General features: G+C 37.6%; 1 protein-coding gene across 1 annotated transcript; it reads right to left on the minus strand.

Annotated features, from left to right (window-relative positions):
- Positions 1-8,629: 8,629 nt before the first annotated feature.
- On the minus strand, positions 8,630-9,222 carry LOC139004857 (high mobility group protein B3-like). Its single transcript, XM_070407375.1, is given in 2 exon segments — positions 8,630-8,748; positions 8,751-9,222. Coding segments are annotated over 2 exon segments (591 nt in total).
- Positions 9,223-17,413: the final 8,191 nt, after the last annotated feature.

Raw genomic sequence — 17,413 nt, forward strand, 5'->3', positions numbered from 1 at the left:
GGATAAGGAACTAGCAGTTTCATTAAATTCAAGAAGAAATTAAAGTATTATAAAAGAAAGCTAAAGGTTGGTAAATATTATTTTTTTGTACTTTTGTATTTTGCATTTTTATTTAATATTTTGCATTTAATATTTATCCATTTTGGCCCAGCTGGCATGGCCCAGTAGTTGAGCATCGACCTATGAACCAGGAGGTCACGGCACAATTCCCAGTCAGGGCACATACCCAGGTTGTGAACTTGATCCCTGGTGTGGGGTGTGCAGCCCATTGGGTGATTCTCTCTCATTATTGATGCTTCTATCTTTTTCTCTCTCTCCCTTCCTCTCTGAAATCAATAAAATATATATTTAAAAAATTTTATTCATTTTTGGGGTTTTACATTTTTTCCTTCCATTTAATTTTTGATTCAGAATAAATAACCACCATGTCTTCTTAGTAATTCTCTCAGTGATAGACAGTTATCAAATATCTTAACAAACAAGACTTTATAAACATCTTTATACACTTCTCATTGTGGTCCTGTTGAATTTTCTCTGGCATGGACGCAGGACTTTGATTTCTACTTTACTCTTTAAACTGTCTAAAAAATATTATTCTGATACTTGTTAAAGACGGTAAGACAGACTTTACTCAGAGGTCTACTACACTGGGGTTTCCCAGAGATTGGGCTCCACTCTGAATACAACAAGGAAAAGTAAAGATTTACCGGTACAGACTGCCTACCACTCATTTTCTCTACATAATCATTTAATAACATCTACAATTTGAAAAACAGTGTAGAAACTTAGAGGAGTGGCTTCCCCAGGGTAACCCAACATTAAATAATGGAACCTGGACTGAAAATCCATGCTTTTGATTTTCAGAAAACTGAATCTTCTCTATGTAATTTTGCTTCGGTCATGCTTTTGTCATTTTCCACATCTTTAAAATTAAGCAATTAGTTAATTAGATTCTATATTCACTTCCAGCAATGAAATTGTGTGATCTACACACAACATGAATTTACAAATTCATGGGCTCAGATTTAATTTTCGCTAGTAATTTATTCTTACAATTTGCATGCTTAACTGTATGCTTATACAAGACAAATTATTTTCTTTGGTTCAAAATCAGAAGAAATATAGGTAGTTTAGTGTTCTAATCATGATCCAAAGAAGTCTTATTTAAACCTAAAATAATCTTTCTAGACTTTGCTCATATCCTACCTTCCCTAGAGAAAATCAGTTAATGTAACCTGTCACACAAAGAAAATAAACTCTATAGATTTTTACTAGCATACAACAGCTAATATCCCTAAAATAAATAGTACATAAGCCTTTTCTTCATGTTTATGCTTAAGGCAGCTTTATTGGCTGCTCTTCTGCAAGACATATTTTCTATACTTTATACTACAAAGTTTTAAAAAACAGTCTACTTGTGAAATTAGCTGTCAATAGACATAATTTATATTCTGCATCGTATAACCATAAAACGAATATATTTTGATTAAAGAAAAAAGATCAAAACTCAGTATAAAGCTTAGTTAATTACTACTATGGCAGCAAGTATACATGAGTAATAACAGATATTCAAATGAAGGGTTTTAAATTGATCAGGATTCAAAGTTTTCACTCCACCGGCATAATATTCAGGTCTAGAACTCTCCTATGGCAATACAATAGTGCATGAGTGAATAGATCTTGAAGAAGTCAACATTGCCATGTAAATACTATGTCATCAACAATCATTAAATCCCTTCTTGATATAATGACTTCAATTACTGCTCTAAGTACTCAAATTTAGCATTTGACCTTTTTTATCTATAGAATGAAAACCTGCAGTTAAATAATTAAATGTAGTAAAATGAGTTCAACACCATTAAATCAATTTGAAAGGAGAAGCAGTAAATGCCAGGTTGATTAGCACTTTTAACCCACTGGTAACACTATTTGAATAGTCATTCACCAATGAAAGAAAAAGGAATAATGAAGACTATGAATCAAAACACAAAAGCACAGTTTTTTAGGACATTATTTTAAATTTTACAATATATTTACCTTCCTCACCTCTTTTCTTTTTTGCAATAAACTGACAGTTGAATTATAGTTCAGGATGACACAAAGAGCATTTATTATCATGGGTTATTAAGAGATGATGCCTATCATAGTGAGAGACAGCAGAATATGACCACCCCTCTCCACCCCAACTATGCAACTTGGCCTAAGGATTATTTTGAGTTTAAGGCCATTGAGGAGAAGCAGATATAAGAGAAGCTCTCTGCCTCCCTCTGTGTGACTAAAAGCAGGACATACATTTGTAAAGTCATCCTCCTCTGCTCTTTTCCAGAGACATCTCTAGACCCTTATCAGCCTAGAGAAGCCACCAGAAGCCTTTATCTACTATTGGTTTCTCATATAGTATTTGCATTCCCACAACTGCCCTAGAAGATCAAACTCCTTTTTTAGTCTTGTTACTTCTTTAAAAATTTATTGTGCTTTTGTTAAGATACTTATATAAGCCCAAGTTCTACCCACCCATTTAAGTTACTTATCACTAACTGTATACATGCACATGTTAATACACTTCTGCTTGTCTTTCTCTTATTAATCTTTTGTCATTATAATTTACAGGACCCCAGCAAGAGAACTTATGCTGCTAGAAAAAAGAAAAAGATTCACCCCCACAACTCCTCTGAAATAGAGTGTTAATGAAAACAAAAAGGTTGGGGACAGTAAATCCATGTATTTAACTTTGATTTGTGCACAAGGAGGGAGGAACAGAACCCTACCTCTACTAAACAGGCCAAACTGAAGGGAAGAAGGGGATAAAACAAGGTGAAGTGGGGCCAGTTCTGGGTCAGGCTCAGTAGAGTCCACTCGGAAGAAGTGCTGCTCTCCTGAGGGTTGTGGATTAGCTGTAGGCAGTAGATTGGAAAGTTCATGTGTAAGCAAAAAGTGGAGGTTCCTGGGGTTCTATGACCCCTGGCTTTTCTCTCTTTTGGATAATTGCAGAAATAGCCAGCTGGAAATTAACCCTAAATTCTAACAGATATACAGGCATGTGAGCAGTCTTTAGTCAGAGCTGGTTGACGGCTATTAACAAGCTAACTGTTGTGTCTCTTTCTCTCACCCCCTGGACGCTCTAATGTAATTTAGAACATCTCAGATTTTTTGCTTGTCACATTATATGATGGTTTTTCAGAACTGTGAATTCAAGCAATACAACATAAATTATATTTGAAGAGCTCGAGACAGGTTTCTTCAAATACATGTCGCAGCTCAAAGTAGGGATTTAGATACCTATGTTAGAACTTCACATTCTACCTCTAGTTTTAAATTTACCTGTACTGAAATGTTTGTTTTACTCTATTTGATGTAACTTATAATTTTAAAACAAGTTTCAATAAAAACTTTCCTTCCAGTTTTTCTACACTTTAAACTTGCTTGGCCGGCCATTCACTTGAGAGCATACTGTTAAATGAATTAACAGCTGAAACGTGTGCCAGCAGGGCAGTTAAGTGAAGGATTGGAAGATGTTTGAGATTCCTTTCAGAATTCTGATCTTATACATCTCAGAAGACTATTCTGTAGCCTACTTTGATCCTACTGCAGCAATCTTGTCTTTTGTTTTCTGCTCATAAACCTGACTTTAGGAGTTTCCAATTTATGCCAAGATTGCAAATTAGCACAAGCTGTTGCCTCCCTCCAGCAAATCAACCCTAGGGAAACTGTTGAGGAAAACACAATATGGCCTCATAAAAATATGAGGGATTCCTAGGAATAAAGAAGGCTCCTTTGAAGTGATGTGTGGCAAGGCAGGTAAATGATTGTAGCCTGCAGCAAGGGGCTTCTGGCTCAGCTATTCCAACATAAATTAGAAAAGAGCAGTTTAAATAGTATATTTGCTCCCTTGTCTTCCCTCTTGTTGTAGAAATTGGCAATGGCCATCCAAACGTCTGAAGACCAGAACCTCAAATGGCACACACCTGGCTGGGCATTTCCTCGGGGTAAAATGAAGACAGGACAATACCTCAATAGGGTGGAGAGGTGAGGAAGAGTGGGAGCCATTGACCAGCCTTGACTTTCTTTCAGCCATTTCCCTCCAGACTTCCAGGGCTGATGGGTGACAATCTATTCTAGAGAGATACCTTTTCCTTGGTGTTTGAAGGTGGGTCATTGACCTGGAAAGCTGCTTGACATAGAGAAACCAAATGGGAGTGATTAATTCTGGCTGTACTAAGCTGGGCTCTTCACCTGAATGCCCATTCCCCCATCTACACTTGATCTCAGGGTACTCATCAAGGCTCTTTCTTCTGCCCTTCCCTCATTCATATTAATAGGTAACCTATCCCATTAGGGATAAGCAAAATAGTGATGATGATAATACTAATAGCTAAAATAATAAGATATAATTTATTTAAATCGAAAAACATAGGAATATAACATCTTCAAATTACAAATTACAAATTGGTCAACATACCAGTCAACATTTGAAATAATCTTAATAAATATGCAAACAGGGGTGGGAAGATATCAATATGGAACAAGATGTGATAAAAATAATGAAGTGGAAATAGTAGGTGTGAAAAATTTAGTTGAAATAAGAGAATAATAGATGGATTGCCTAAAATAATGGATACAGCTAAACAGTGTATTAATCGATTTTAAGATAATTTCCTAGAAGGAAACAAATATGATAGAACAGCAGATAAACATGGAGAATAAAAGAGGAACAAACATCCTGATAATAGTTTTTGAGAGAGAGAGAGAAAAAAAATAAAAATAGTCAAGGTAAATTTCTAAGAGTTCAAAGAAAACAAGTCCTTAAAACGGAAACATCCAATGTAGTATCAAATCAAAGACTCTTAGCATTTTGCAACAGTTTGTAGGAAGTGGCCTACTGAAGTGGTCTTCTTAGGGTGACTAGATACTGAAATTAAAAAATCACTAACAGCCAGTGTGCTACAGTGATAATATTATGATAATCACCTCTTTAGAGAAAGGTCAGGACGAATTAAGGATCAGCATCACCAGATGAAAAACAGAGATTGGCTGATAAATCCAGCTAAAATTTAAGGTCTAACCTAACATGTGAGAGTCCTAAGAATTATTTGAACTGGAGCAACCAGAGGTAGTCTTACTGGGAGAAATAATTAGCCTTAACATACACTGGTAATATTAAGGCAAGAAGCTTAGAGACTAGCAAGACTATCTAGGTTTTAGTGAAATTCTATTTATTCATTAATCCTACTGGCCTAATCCACAACGACACCAGAAACAAATCTGAATTTGAGGGGCCTTTAGCAGAAACAAGAAATAAGGGTGGTGGAAGATATTTTCACTAGATGTTTGTGATCCATCTGCTCAGATGAAGTATCTGTAACCAGTACACATGCAATTTGCAGAAGTTTTCAGAACTTGAATAGGGAAATATGGGAAGTTCTTTTGCAGTTCCCATAGGGAAATATGGGAAGTTCTCAGCTGCCTGAGTTGTTTCAAAGAGACACTCGACTAGGAAGAATATAGCACAACAAAGCAAACTCCTAAAGTGGATATGATATAGTAGAAGAATTATAAGTGTGTGTGTGGGGGGAGTTCTGAAGAAATCTAATGCTTATATTAGAAGTTGCTTCACTAAAGCTTTGGCCATAAATCAAACCTCAACAAATTTAAAAAAATGTACAGGTGTACCTCAAAGATATTGTGGCTTTACTTCCAGATACTTACCCAATAAAGTGTTACAATAAAGCAAGTCAATCTTTTTGCTAGTGGAGGGTCTTGACTTCAATTTGTAAGAAAACATAGTATGGCCTAAGAAATATATTCTTAGGTCATAATGAAATTAAACTAGAATTATATTGTGTAATATTTTACTGTTGTCTCTTCAATTGAAACATAACACACATATTATAAAGGATAAAGTGTACTAGGTGTAAATACACTAGTCATAAACTTATACCTCAATGAATTTTTACATATGCAAACACCTATATAACTCCACTACCCTAACATATTCTCTTGTGCTACTTCCTAGTCAATTATTGCGCTCCTCCCACTAAGAGGTAACCTATATTCTGAATGCTATTCCTATAGACCAGTTTTTTCTCCTTTTGAACTTTGCATAATGAAATAATAGATTACATAATATTTTGTAACTGGTTTTTTTTTCACTCAAAATAATGCCTTTAAGACCCATCCTTTCTGTTTTCTTTTTAATTGCTGTGTATTATTCCACTGTAAGAATATAACACTATTTTTATTTCAGTTGAAAATGGAGGACAACAAGAGCTTATACTTTCTCAGTCTGCTATCTTACATGAAACGATTATATGGTTCCCACAATATAGTACATCGAATCTATCTTCCATTGTATGAGGTTATATTGCCATCCTCAAAAGATTGTGAGTTACTTGAGGAGAAGATTATGTATTGTTGTATTTTCTATCCTTTAAAAGTATTGGACATAGTACGTACTATATAGCTGGAATTCAAAAGCAGAATGTTCAAAAGCAGAAACTTTAAGTAAATTTCTGCTGCAAAAAATAGATGAAATAAAAAATAATAGCAAGTCATTTTCCTTAAAAGCTCAATATACTTTTTCTAATACCAAATGTCAGAGCAAATTAAAGACGCTATGTATGTGTGCTGATTTGTATCTGTGCCCAAATATCACTTCATTTTGAGAATTCACTTAAAGTTTAGCTGCACTGAAAAGAAAATAATTTGAAATTTAGCTCTTTAAAAAAAACCTGTATTACAAAAACTTTCAGAGAATGTATAATTTACCTAAGCTCTGATGTAGTGAATAGATTTGGTAGAGAAAATATTGTAACACTAGAGGCCTGGTGCACAACATTCGTGTACTGGGGGGATCCCTCAGCCAGGCCTGCGCCCTCTTGCAATCCGGGACCCCTTGGGGTATGTCCACCTGCTGGCGTAGGCCTGCTCCCCCCAGGAATAGTGCCTAAGCCGGCAATCAGACATCCCTCTCGCAGTCTGGGGCTCTCGCAGTCCAGGACCTCTTGCCCTTACCACCTGCCTGCAGCGGAGGTGGGAGAGGCTCCTGTCACCGCTGCTATACTCGCCAACCGTGAGCCTGGCTTCTGGCTGAGCAGAGCTCCCCCTGTGGAAGTGTACTGAACACCAGGGGGCAGCTCCTGCATTGAGCGTCTGCCCCCTGGTGGTCAGTGTGCATCATAGTGACAGTCGTTCCGCCGTTTGGTCAATTTGCATATTAGCCTTTTATTATATAGGATTGTTTGCAGTAAGATTTGTTATTACTGACTATTCATAATTATTGTTACTGAAATTTTAGATTATGAAATGCTTTAAATGAACTTTCCTCTGAGTGATTTGTTTTAATAAATAGATTATGATTATTATAGTATTTGGCTAAAGCATTAGCATTTAAGAGAAGGTAAACTCAGTAATATTTATATCTCATATTGAATATACTGTGCATGATGGTAGAATCTGATCTGCAAAGACAAACTAAGGGGAAAGAGAATAAATGTTCAAAAATATTCATGACATGTTATTTGCCATAAAGGAGCAATAGCCTCCTGCTTTTGCAGATTGTGCTGTGATTGTGTTCTTTATTCATTATTTTAGTTTTTCTCCATATATAAATATATCAAGCAACTAGTGTCTATATATATATATATATATATCTATATATATATATATATAGATAGATATATAGATAGATATATATAGATATATATATAAATATAAATTTCAGAAAGGAAGGGAGGAGAAGAGATAGAAACATCAATCATGAGAGAGAATCATCGATCAGTTGCCCCCCCCTACACGCCCCACACTGCAACCTGGGCACATGCCCTTGACCAGAATCGAACCTGGGAACCTTCAGTCCACAGGCCAACGCTCTATCCACTGAGCCAAGTAGGCTAGGGCGCAACTAGTATTTTTGTGGTAGATTTTTTTTATACATGAGAAGAGATTTTAGGTAAGACAACATATGCTTGTTTCTAGTGCATTAAATTCAGGCACATTAAAATCTGGGGATGTGCTGAGGAAAACAAAATGCTATTAAGGTTTCTCTATCTCTGTAATATCCCCAGGGAGGTTATTCAAAAAAGCTACTTATGAAGCCATTCAGTGGCTTACCTCCTGTTAATGGCTTTAGTGGAAAGAAAACCCAGTGCAAGAGAAAACAGCAACAAAATTTTTATTCAAGGATTTCACAGGGCTAAAGCATAAACTGAACCTTGACAGGAATGTGAAGAATGAATAACATTTATTCATAACTGGAAATTGATATGATGTCTGAGGGAACATGAAATACTCCTCTCCATTGTGTGTTGTGCTGTCATTCCTGTGACCATTGAAGAAGTTCATGTTACATGTGACCACAAAATCATCAAGTGGCAAACAATAGGATATGGGTTGGAAGAAATTCCTCATGTGAATAATTAATTACTCCAAGACAAGTTGTAGGAGTACTTCAGAATATTATAACATTTAACAATTTCTGGAGCACTTTGAGAGACTACATATATATGATCATGATCCAATTGTGTAATTAATCCTACTGAGGGCAACAGACACCTCTCAAATAAGAGCTGTGTCAATTAGGGCGCTACTACACTAAGGTATTCATTCTCAAGGAGACAGATAAACAGCTTTTTTATTCCTTCTCCTCCTCCTCTATTTGTTCCTCCTCCTCCTCTTCATCTTCTTCCACCTTTTTCTGGGCAACTTTAGCAAGACCTTTTACCCCATCAAACTTGACTTTAGACTTATAGTAGCGAGATCCTTCTCATACTTCTCCTTCAGTTTTTCAGCCTTATTGTTGTAAGGCTGCTTTTCAGTGTCACTTAAGTTATTCCACATTTCGCCCAGCTTCTTTGCCACATCTCCAATAGAAATTCCAGGGTTTGTGGATTTGATTTTGGGGCGGAATTCTGAGCAGAAAAGGAAAAATCCAGACATTGGCCTTTTGGGGACATTTGGTTCCTTCTTCTTCTTGCCTCCCTTAGCTGGTCCATAATCCTTCATTTCCCGATCATAGTGTACTTTATCTGCCTTTGCCATCTCATCAAATTTAGATTTCTCTTTTGCCGACATTGTCTTCCACCTCTCAGAACACTTCTTAGAAAATTCTGCAAAACTGACTGGAACTTCTGGGTTTTTCTTCTTGTGTTCCTCGCTGCATGTCTGCACAAAGAAGGCATAAGCAGACATCATGCCCTGTGGCTTCTTGGGATCACTGTTAGCCATCCTGACTGTATTGTTCACTAGTCTTGGCTACACAGGGCACAAGGTGAGGCTCAGTGCTTCCCAGCCTCATGCCAGCTGCCTCCACGAGAGCTGCCTCAATTTTTTTTAAATTTTCCAATAATCATAGTCTCAAAATCAAAATAAAGTAATGCCCCTTCTTCCCCAAACAACAACAAAAAGTGAGCAAATCCTGTGGACCCGATAATGACTTGGATGTTTGGATGGAAAATACCTTTAGCAGTATGCCAGTACACTCACTAAAACTTTGGTCTGCTGCTAAATGGAAATTTGGCTGTGAATTATTCATTTAATAAATCATTATGTTACAAAGCAGGTAAAAATTTCCGACAAAAACACAAGACAATAAACAGTTCTTGGACCAAAAACAATGAGAGATTCACTATCTTGTTTAAACTGTGTTCAATAACATTAAATGTTTACATGGTGGGAAACTGGTGTTACAACTGTGAGTCTCCTCTCCACTCATGAAAACATGTAGAACAGTTTGATTTTAAAGAATATTCAATTTGTAATTATATTCTTCTGTAAATATATGTTTTCCCTGAGGCCAAGATTTATAGTAATAGGCCAAAATGATATAAAAAGGTAAGAATATAATTGAAATACAAAATAATACTTTGAGAAAATTAAGTAAGTTCACAATCACAAAATAAGAGGAATTCTTGTCTGCCAATTTCAGAAATTCAATAATACTTATGTTTCAATTGAGTTGTGTAACATGGTGAGCATACACTTAGACCTAGGATATAGAGGGAGTCCCCCAAAATGTATATACATATTTTAATAATTATAAAGGCAGTGTTCATTAAAATACATTTCACTTTCACTTAATAGCTATCAGCTGTTAAAATGTGTATACATTTTTTTTGGAAACCCTATATGAATCTGCTTTGCTTCAAGTTTTCTCATTTATTAGCTGTGTGGTCTCTGGCAAGTCACTTATCCTCTCCATTGCTTTGATTCATCAACTGTAAAATGAGGAGAATAGTAATATCTACCTTGTGCTATTGGGAGGGTTTTATAAATGAATGAAGGAACGCACACAGGACAATGTTTGGCATTTAGCAACCACTGGACAGAAGTGAGAGAGTATTAGTTCTTCCCTAATTTTCTGGAGTTTCAGTTCTAATCTAACTCTAATGAGGATTTTAATTTTGCTTTGGACATTTTAGTTTCTTGGAAATCCTCTTTTATGAGTGTCACCTCTGAAATAAACTCAATCTGCATTGGCATTTCCTGATGCAAAAAGTGCTCTAGTGTTAAGCATGTGGCCTCTGGAGCCAGAATCTCTGGTTTTCAATCCCAGTTCTGCCAATTCACTTTGTGCAATCTGGGGCAAGTTACTTAAATCTGTTCCTCAATTTCTACATCTGCAAATCTACTTCATACAGCTGTCGAGAGAATTGAGTTTAAAAATCACTATAAAAGTAATGACTATTTACACTCTTTTAAATAAATGTTTTATTTCTATAGATGCTTTTCTGTTCCTGTCTCACGGTCAGTGTGTCTTTTGCATCTTACTGAAGGAGAGAGAGTAAGCTGACATTTCTTTCAGTTTCTTCTTATTTTATGTGAAAGCATTTTCATATTCTGCTCTTTACTCTTGACTCCATTTCATGGTTTGTTTTTTATATAAATACTTCACTTTGAGAGGGGAAAGATTAAAACTTTTTGTAAACCCTCGCTCAAGGACATGCTTAGAGAAAGGGAAGGAGGGAGGGAGAAAAAGAGAGACAACCACACACACACACACACACACAGAGAAAGAGAGAGAGAGAGAGAGAGAGAGAGAGAGAGAGAGAGAGAGAGAGAGAGAGAGAGATGCATTGATGTGAGAGAGAAACATGGATAGGTGCCTTTCATAGCTTCCCCAATCAGGGACTCAACCTGCAACTGAGGCATGTGCTGTGACTAGGAATTCAACTAGCAACCCTTTGGTGCACAGGACTACACTCAACCAAATGAGCCACTCCAGCTGGGCAAGAGGGGAAAGATGTTTATCAGGCCCAAAGTTTTTTGTTGACATAGCATCAGATTTGTGGATCACACTTGACCTGTTTGCTCTGCTCCTGAGTTGGTGGAATCCTTTTATAGATTTACTAGAGGTCCGATGCACGAAATTCGTGCAAGAGTAGGCCTTCCTTTCCCTGGCTGCTGGCACTGGCTTCCCTCTAGCAGCCAGCAGGCACCCAGGACCTGGCTGGCTTCCCTCCACCCCAGCTTTGTCCAGTCTAATTAGCATATTACCCTTTTATTATTGTAGATGATTAAAGGGAATTTGGTGTTTGTGCTTCTTAATCCAACATTACACCCTTGTAAGGCTTTAGTGGAATCGCTCTTGGCTTTAATGATTACTTCTTTGAATCTGTGGAGAAGCTGAGAATCTCTGATGTTTGAAATGAGATCTTATCAAGACTCTTCCTTGTAGTTAGTAGTAAACACCCTTTTGTTTTCCATGAGTTTCTATCTGTTTCCCTAAACTAGGAACTTGCACTGTTGTAAACTTTAGAAAGTAGGTACCACACTTCACCTAATAATTTGAAATTAAGGAAAGGGATTGGCCTACACACATAGGCTCAGATTCTTCTTTTCTCGTGGAACAGTCTTTCCACAGTATCCAATATTCTTCATTACTTCCTACTATAAGCTTGCTGAGGCAGCTCTTTCTCCTCAAGGGGTCAGCATACCATAGCCCATGTACTCTGTTGGTTAACACAGGGTAAATTTAATTGTGGAGATATATAATTCAGAAGTTTGATTCTGACCACAGGTCAAGCTGTATTCTACAATCTACTTTTATCAGCGATAAAGTTAAAAATTTTCATACTCCTTCTGACTTCTGTATTCTTTCTTTACTTATTTTTCTTTTTCCCCTCTTCTCCTTTTTTTTTTTCTAAATATATTTTATTGAACTCCCACAGAGAGGAAGGGAGAGAGACAGAGAGCCAGAAACATCGATGAGAGAAAAACATCGATCAGCTGCCTCCTGCACATCTCCCACTGGGGATGTGCCCGCAACCCAGGTACATGCCCTTGACTGGAATCGAACCTGGGACCCTTCAGTCCGAAGGCCGACGCTCTATCCACTGAGCCAAACCGGTTTTGGCACCCCTCTTCTTCCTTTTCTCATCTTCTCTCTCTCCCTTTTTCTTCTCATCCTTTTCTTTTGTAAATATTCCATGTACACTTAAAGAATGTTGGATGTATGTCCTAAATATAAATTAGATAGGGTTGGTGACTTTAAATCCTTCATAGTTTTATTGGTTTTTATTTGTATGTTATATTAGTTACTGACAGAGGTGTGTTAAAACTTTCAATGCTGATTAAGAATTTGTCAATTACTCCTCTTAGGTTTGTCAACTCTGACTTAGCATTTTTTAAGCCACGCTAGCAGGTACTTGCAAATTCAGGATTGTCATTTCTTCTTGTTACATTGACCCTTTAGTTGTTTTGAAATTTCACTTTCTCTGATACTCTTTGTCTTAAAATCTATTTTGTCTGACATTAATGTAGCCACATGAGTGTTTAGTTAATGCTTTTATGGTACTTCTTTTTCCATATTTTTTATCTTAACCTGTCTATGTACTCATATTAAAGTGTACCTCTGGTAATAGCATAAATCGACTCTTTTTAAGAGCCATTCTGTAAATCTTTGTCTTTTAATTGGGGTGTGTAGTGTAAGGGAAGAAAGGCTTTCCCTTTTCTTTTCTAGGTTTTATAACTGAGTCTAGGAAATAAACTGACAATGGGGAGATTAATAAAAAGTATACAAATTTATTAATTTTTAATATTGTGTGCACAGGAGCACACAGGGGAAAAAGTGAATAACAAAGTAAATGGTGAGATTTTGGACCTTTTAACTGTTTTAATACAGGTAGAGGAGGGAGGATGTAGGCAATTTAAGAGAGTAAATGATTTTCGGGAAAGATGAATGGACCTTTAGAAGAATAGTTGGCAGGTATGGTAGTTTGTGACAAAGTTTGTCTGGATATGGTGTCAACTTATAGTCTCCTATCCTATAATGAGCTAATCTTCCCTGGTTAATGAAAGCCCTGGGGAGGGGATTTATGACAATTGAGTTCCTTTAGAAGGGCCTATCTATAGACAGATAAGGGGAGTTCTTGCTTGTAAAAATTATTCTGTAGTTTTTTTTTTTAACTGTGGGTTTTCTAATTTCCGCATTCCTTCTATAATTATTAATTAGAATTATTCAATAAGAGTTGTCTTTTCATTTATTTATATACTCATTCATTTTTTGTTAGAGGCTCAAGAATACTTATTGCACTCTTTGTGTTATAATTCATCTAGTGTCCAGGTGCATGTATTCGTGCACATTGAAAGGAAATTAATTAAAAGAAATATTTTAATATCACTATTCGCCCTTTCTCTGTAATATAAGTGTCAACCAAATTCACAACTGACAATGACAGATCGAAACACACGCTTGCGATTGGCGCCAGAGTTTTATATGTATTGCGCATGTGCGTGTCAACTTAGCCTTTTGTAAATATAGAATAAACTTGCTTAATTAAACATGCTTTCTGATTTAGCTAAACTTTTTTCCAACCAGTGAAGCACCCCAATTCTCTTTCAGGTAATGGTCAGCAACACAGCAGTAAATATCAACACAAATCAGATTATTACTGTAGATCACACAGGGAGAACAAAGGGTAAAATATTTAACTGCAGCAGTGTTTCACTATATTCTGCGCAGGTAGAAAACCTGAAGTCATTTTCAAGGTCCACCATTTCTTACTTCTTTTCTATCGGGTCAAGTTTCTACGCTTTCTAATCTTCATTTTCTGGCTAATGAACATAGGATTCTACTGAGTCTCCTATCTACCTACTCCATGAGGATCAAATGAGATGAGGCACAGGAAAAGGCTTCACAGTACAGGAAAATGGTACTGCTACTTATACAATACTTCTATCAATCTATGTCAGCCTGGTACATACATTTGGTTAAAGTGTAAAATCTTTGCACCTGGCTATAAAGCAAGTAGTTTTCCTGGGTTGAAGAAACTCCAAGGAGGCTAGTTGCTAGGGAGTGGAAGCTGGGTGTTGCTACATGGCATCATTACCCAGCACCCACAGTGACCATTTCAGGCTGGGCTGGACTGTGGGCCACATTTTGCACCATGGGGTCTTGGCAGTGTTGGCTGCAATTTGGTGGGGGGTTGCTCCAGGGTGGTGGCGGGGCCTGTGTCCCACTTGGGTGAAGCCGAGTGTTGGTTTGTTGGTGCTATGTCCGTGGTGCCGATTATTTTTAAATGGCCAGTGAGCATCATGGCAGCGCCTGTGTTGAGCATTTGCCCCCTGGTGGTCAGTGTGCATCATAGCTACCGGTCGGAAGGACACTTAGCCTTTTATATATATATATATATACACTAGAAGCCCAGTGCATGAATTCGTGCACCAGTGGGGTCCCTCGGTCTGGCCTGTGGGATTGGGCCAAAACCAACTCTCCGACATCCCTTGAGGGGTCCCAGATTGCGAAAGGGCACAAGCCAGGCTGAGGGAACCCACTGTTGCACCACTGGGGCCAGGGAGGGACATGGGAAGTTGGCCAGCCAGGGAGGGAACCTCAGAAGGGCTCCAGGGCGTGTCAGCCACTCAGTCCCAATTGGCCGGACCCCAGCAGCAAGCTAACCTATAGGTCGGAACATCTGCCCCCTGGTGGTCAGTGCACATGATAGTGACTGGTCGACCGGTCAACTATCTGCCCCCTGGTGGTCAGTGAATGTCATAGGGAGCAGTTGAGCAGCCTTAGCATATCATTAGCATATTATGCTTTGATTGGTTGAACGGACAACTGGATGACCAGACAGTTAACTTATTAGGCTTTTATTATATATGATAGATAGATAATATTGTTATTTCTTTTATTGCTCAGATTGTTTCAGCTTTAGCCCTTGGGAGAATGGCAACTGTATCACTTTGACATGCCCCTTCCTTGCTTCCTTCCACCCTTCTTCCCTCCTTTCTTTTCTTTTCTTCCTTTTTTCCGTTCTTTCTTTCCTTTAGCACTTCCTTTTTTTTTTTTTTTTTGGTACCACATATTTTTATATATTCTCTGTTACAGTGTCCAAAGCAGCCTTTTCACCAAGGAGCTCTGGTTCCTTTTATTATGGAATTGTATTTAGAAAATAATTTATCAGAGTCTGTATGTCAACAGCTCACCAAGCCTGAATCTTATATTTACCTGTGTTATATTTATACTCTACTCCATGTCCTCCCAGTTATTTATTTACCAACAAACCATTTGTGTAGAATCTTACAGCATAAAATACAGTGCTTTTCATCATTGCTGCTTTAGAATATATAGTGCTTCCAAGTACACATTTTAGTTAGATAATGATCTAGATGACAAGCAATAGGCCAATGATTTGCTTGAGTTGGATTGGTCTTCAAAGTGTTTATAAAAAGGACATATACATTTTCTTCTGAGACAGGTTATTAGACATTTGGTCACATGACTGACAAATGAATGAATTAGTGAACCATGAAGATGCCTCTATGCTCGAAGTCATATAAAAATTAAATATTAATGACCAAGCCTAGATCATTTTGGGACACAGGTCAATATTTAAGTTAGCAAGAATAGGATGAAAAGAATTGATCTTTGGGTAAGCTCAGATCCAGTTTTATTCAGGTACTGTTTCTGGTAAGACAGGAATTCCTAAAGTGTATCTAGCCTTAGCGATTATAACTTCAAATAAAAGCAGAAGCATAAAATAATCTGAAAAAATTAAAAGAACAGAAATGTAGGATCTTAAGAACTGTTTACTAACGTGTGCCTTCATGAAAAGAAATTGGTTGTTTAGAATATTTAAATTCAACAATCATTTTTGAGTACTAGGTATGTTAACTAATGAGTCAGGCAGTGGAGATGCAGTGAGCATTACTGTAATTGCTTATTATCCTACCTCTATGCCTCAACCATAGGGGAGACTCTGGTCTCTCTGGACCTGCCAGATTTCCTTCTGGGAATATGCATGATAAACAGTTGGTGTTAAGCCATTTGACAACAAAGTTCATGCCCAGCCACGTGGCTCAGTGGTTGAGCAGTGACCTATGAACCAGGAGGTCATGGTTCGATTCCCAGTCAGGGCACAAGCCTGGGTTGTGGGCTCTATCCATGATGTGGGGCGTGCAGGAGGCAGTTGATCCATGATTCTCTCTCTCATCATTGATGTTTCTGTCTCTCTTTCCCTCTCCCTTCCTCTCTGAAATCAATAAATATATTTTTTTAAAAAGTTCATGAGGTCTACTAGTTAACTGCCTTGGTTCCAGCTTTTTCCTAAGGCCTAGATGCTTTATTAGTGTTTCCTTTGATATTGTAAGTTTCTGAGTATCTTTTAAAATAAATTCCTTGAAGAAAACATTGAACTAGCCAGAATCAGTTTGTGAATAACCCTAAATGACAGAGACATTGAATAAATTTTCTCTTTGTGAAATCCAAATATATGTTTCTAACCCTTCAGAAGATACATCCCCACCAATTTCTAGCAAATGGAAGCTCATGCAAGGGAAGACGAGATGAACTAGTGCTGGAGAGAAGGAGGCAGAAGTGGTCTGAGCTAAGGGTGATGGTGGCTTGCTGTAAGACTGAGAGTGGAATGGCAGACATGTATGTCTCACTTACAAGTTGGTCTTAGGAGAAGGTGACTAAGAGATGCTTGTAAAAGAGCACTTATCACTCAGACCTTGGGAGCAGTAGTGAGGCTTTTCATGGTTGGGTCTGTAGCTGTTGAAGAAGATTGAATAAAGAAGCATCCTCTACCTCACGCATCATAGCCCAACAGAATTCAAGGCTTGGCATCAGCTTTTCAGAGCAATGGGCACACTGGTACAATACTCCCCTCTCATCCATGGGGATATATATTAAAAAGGCAGTACTTGATGCAAGGATTTGAAAATGTATTATAGAGTCATTTAATAAAAGTGGCTGTAAGTTGAAAGGTAAGGATTCGTACTGACTTTCTAGCTGCTGACGTCCATATTTCATTAAATGCCAAATTAGACCTGTAAATATAGGCCAACCTGACAGTCTGGAACAATTTTGAACCCAGATAAACTGCTCTCTGGGAGAGCCAAATTCTGGTGCTTTAGTTTCTTGGCTCCTGATCTTCACTTTGGTTACCCAGTTTCCTGTGCTGGAATCCCTGAT

The sequence above is a fragment of the Myotis yumanensis genome, unplaced genomic scaffold, assembly GCF_028538775.1.
Source record: "Myotis yumanensis isolate MYYU_CA2020_CCGP unplaced genomic scaffold, mMyoYum1.0.hap1 SCAF_3, whole genome shotgun sequence".
NCBI lineage: Eukaryota > Metazoa > Chordata > Mammalia > Chiroptera > Vespertilionidae > Myotis > Myotis yumanensis.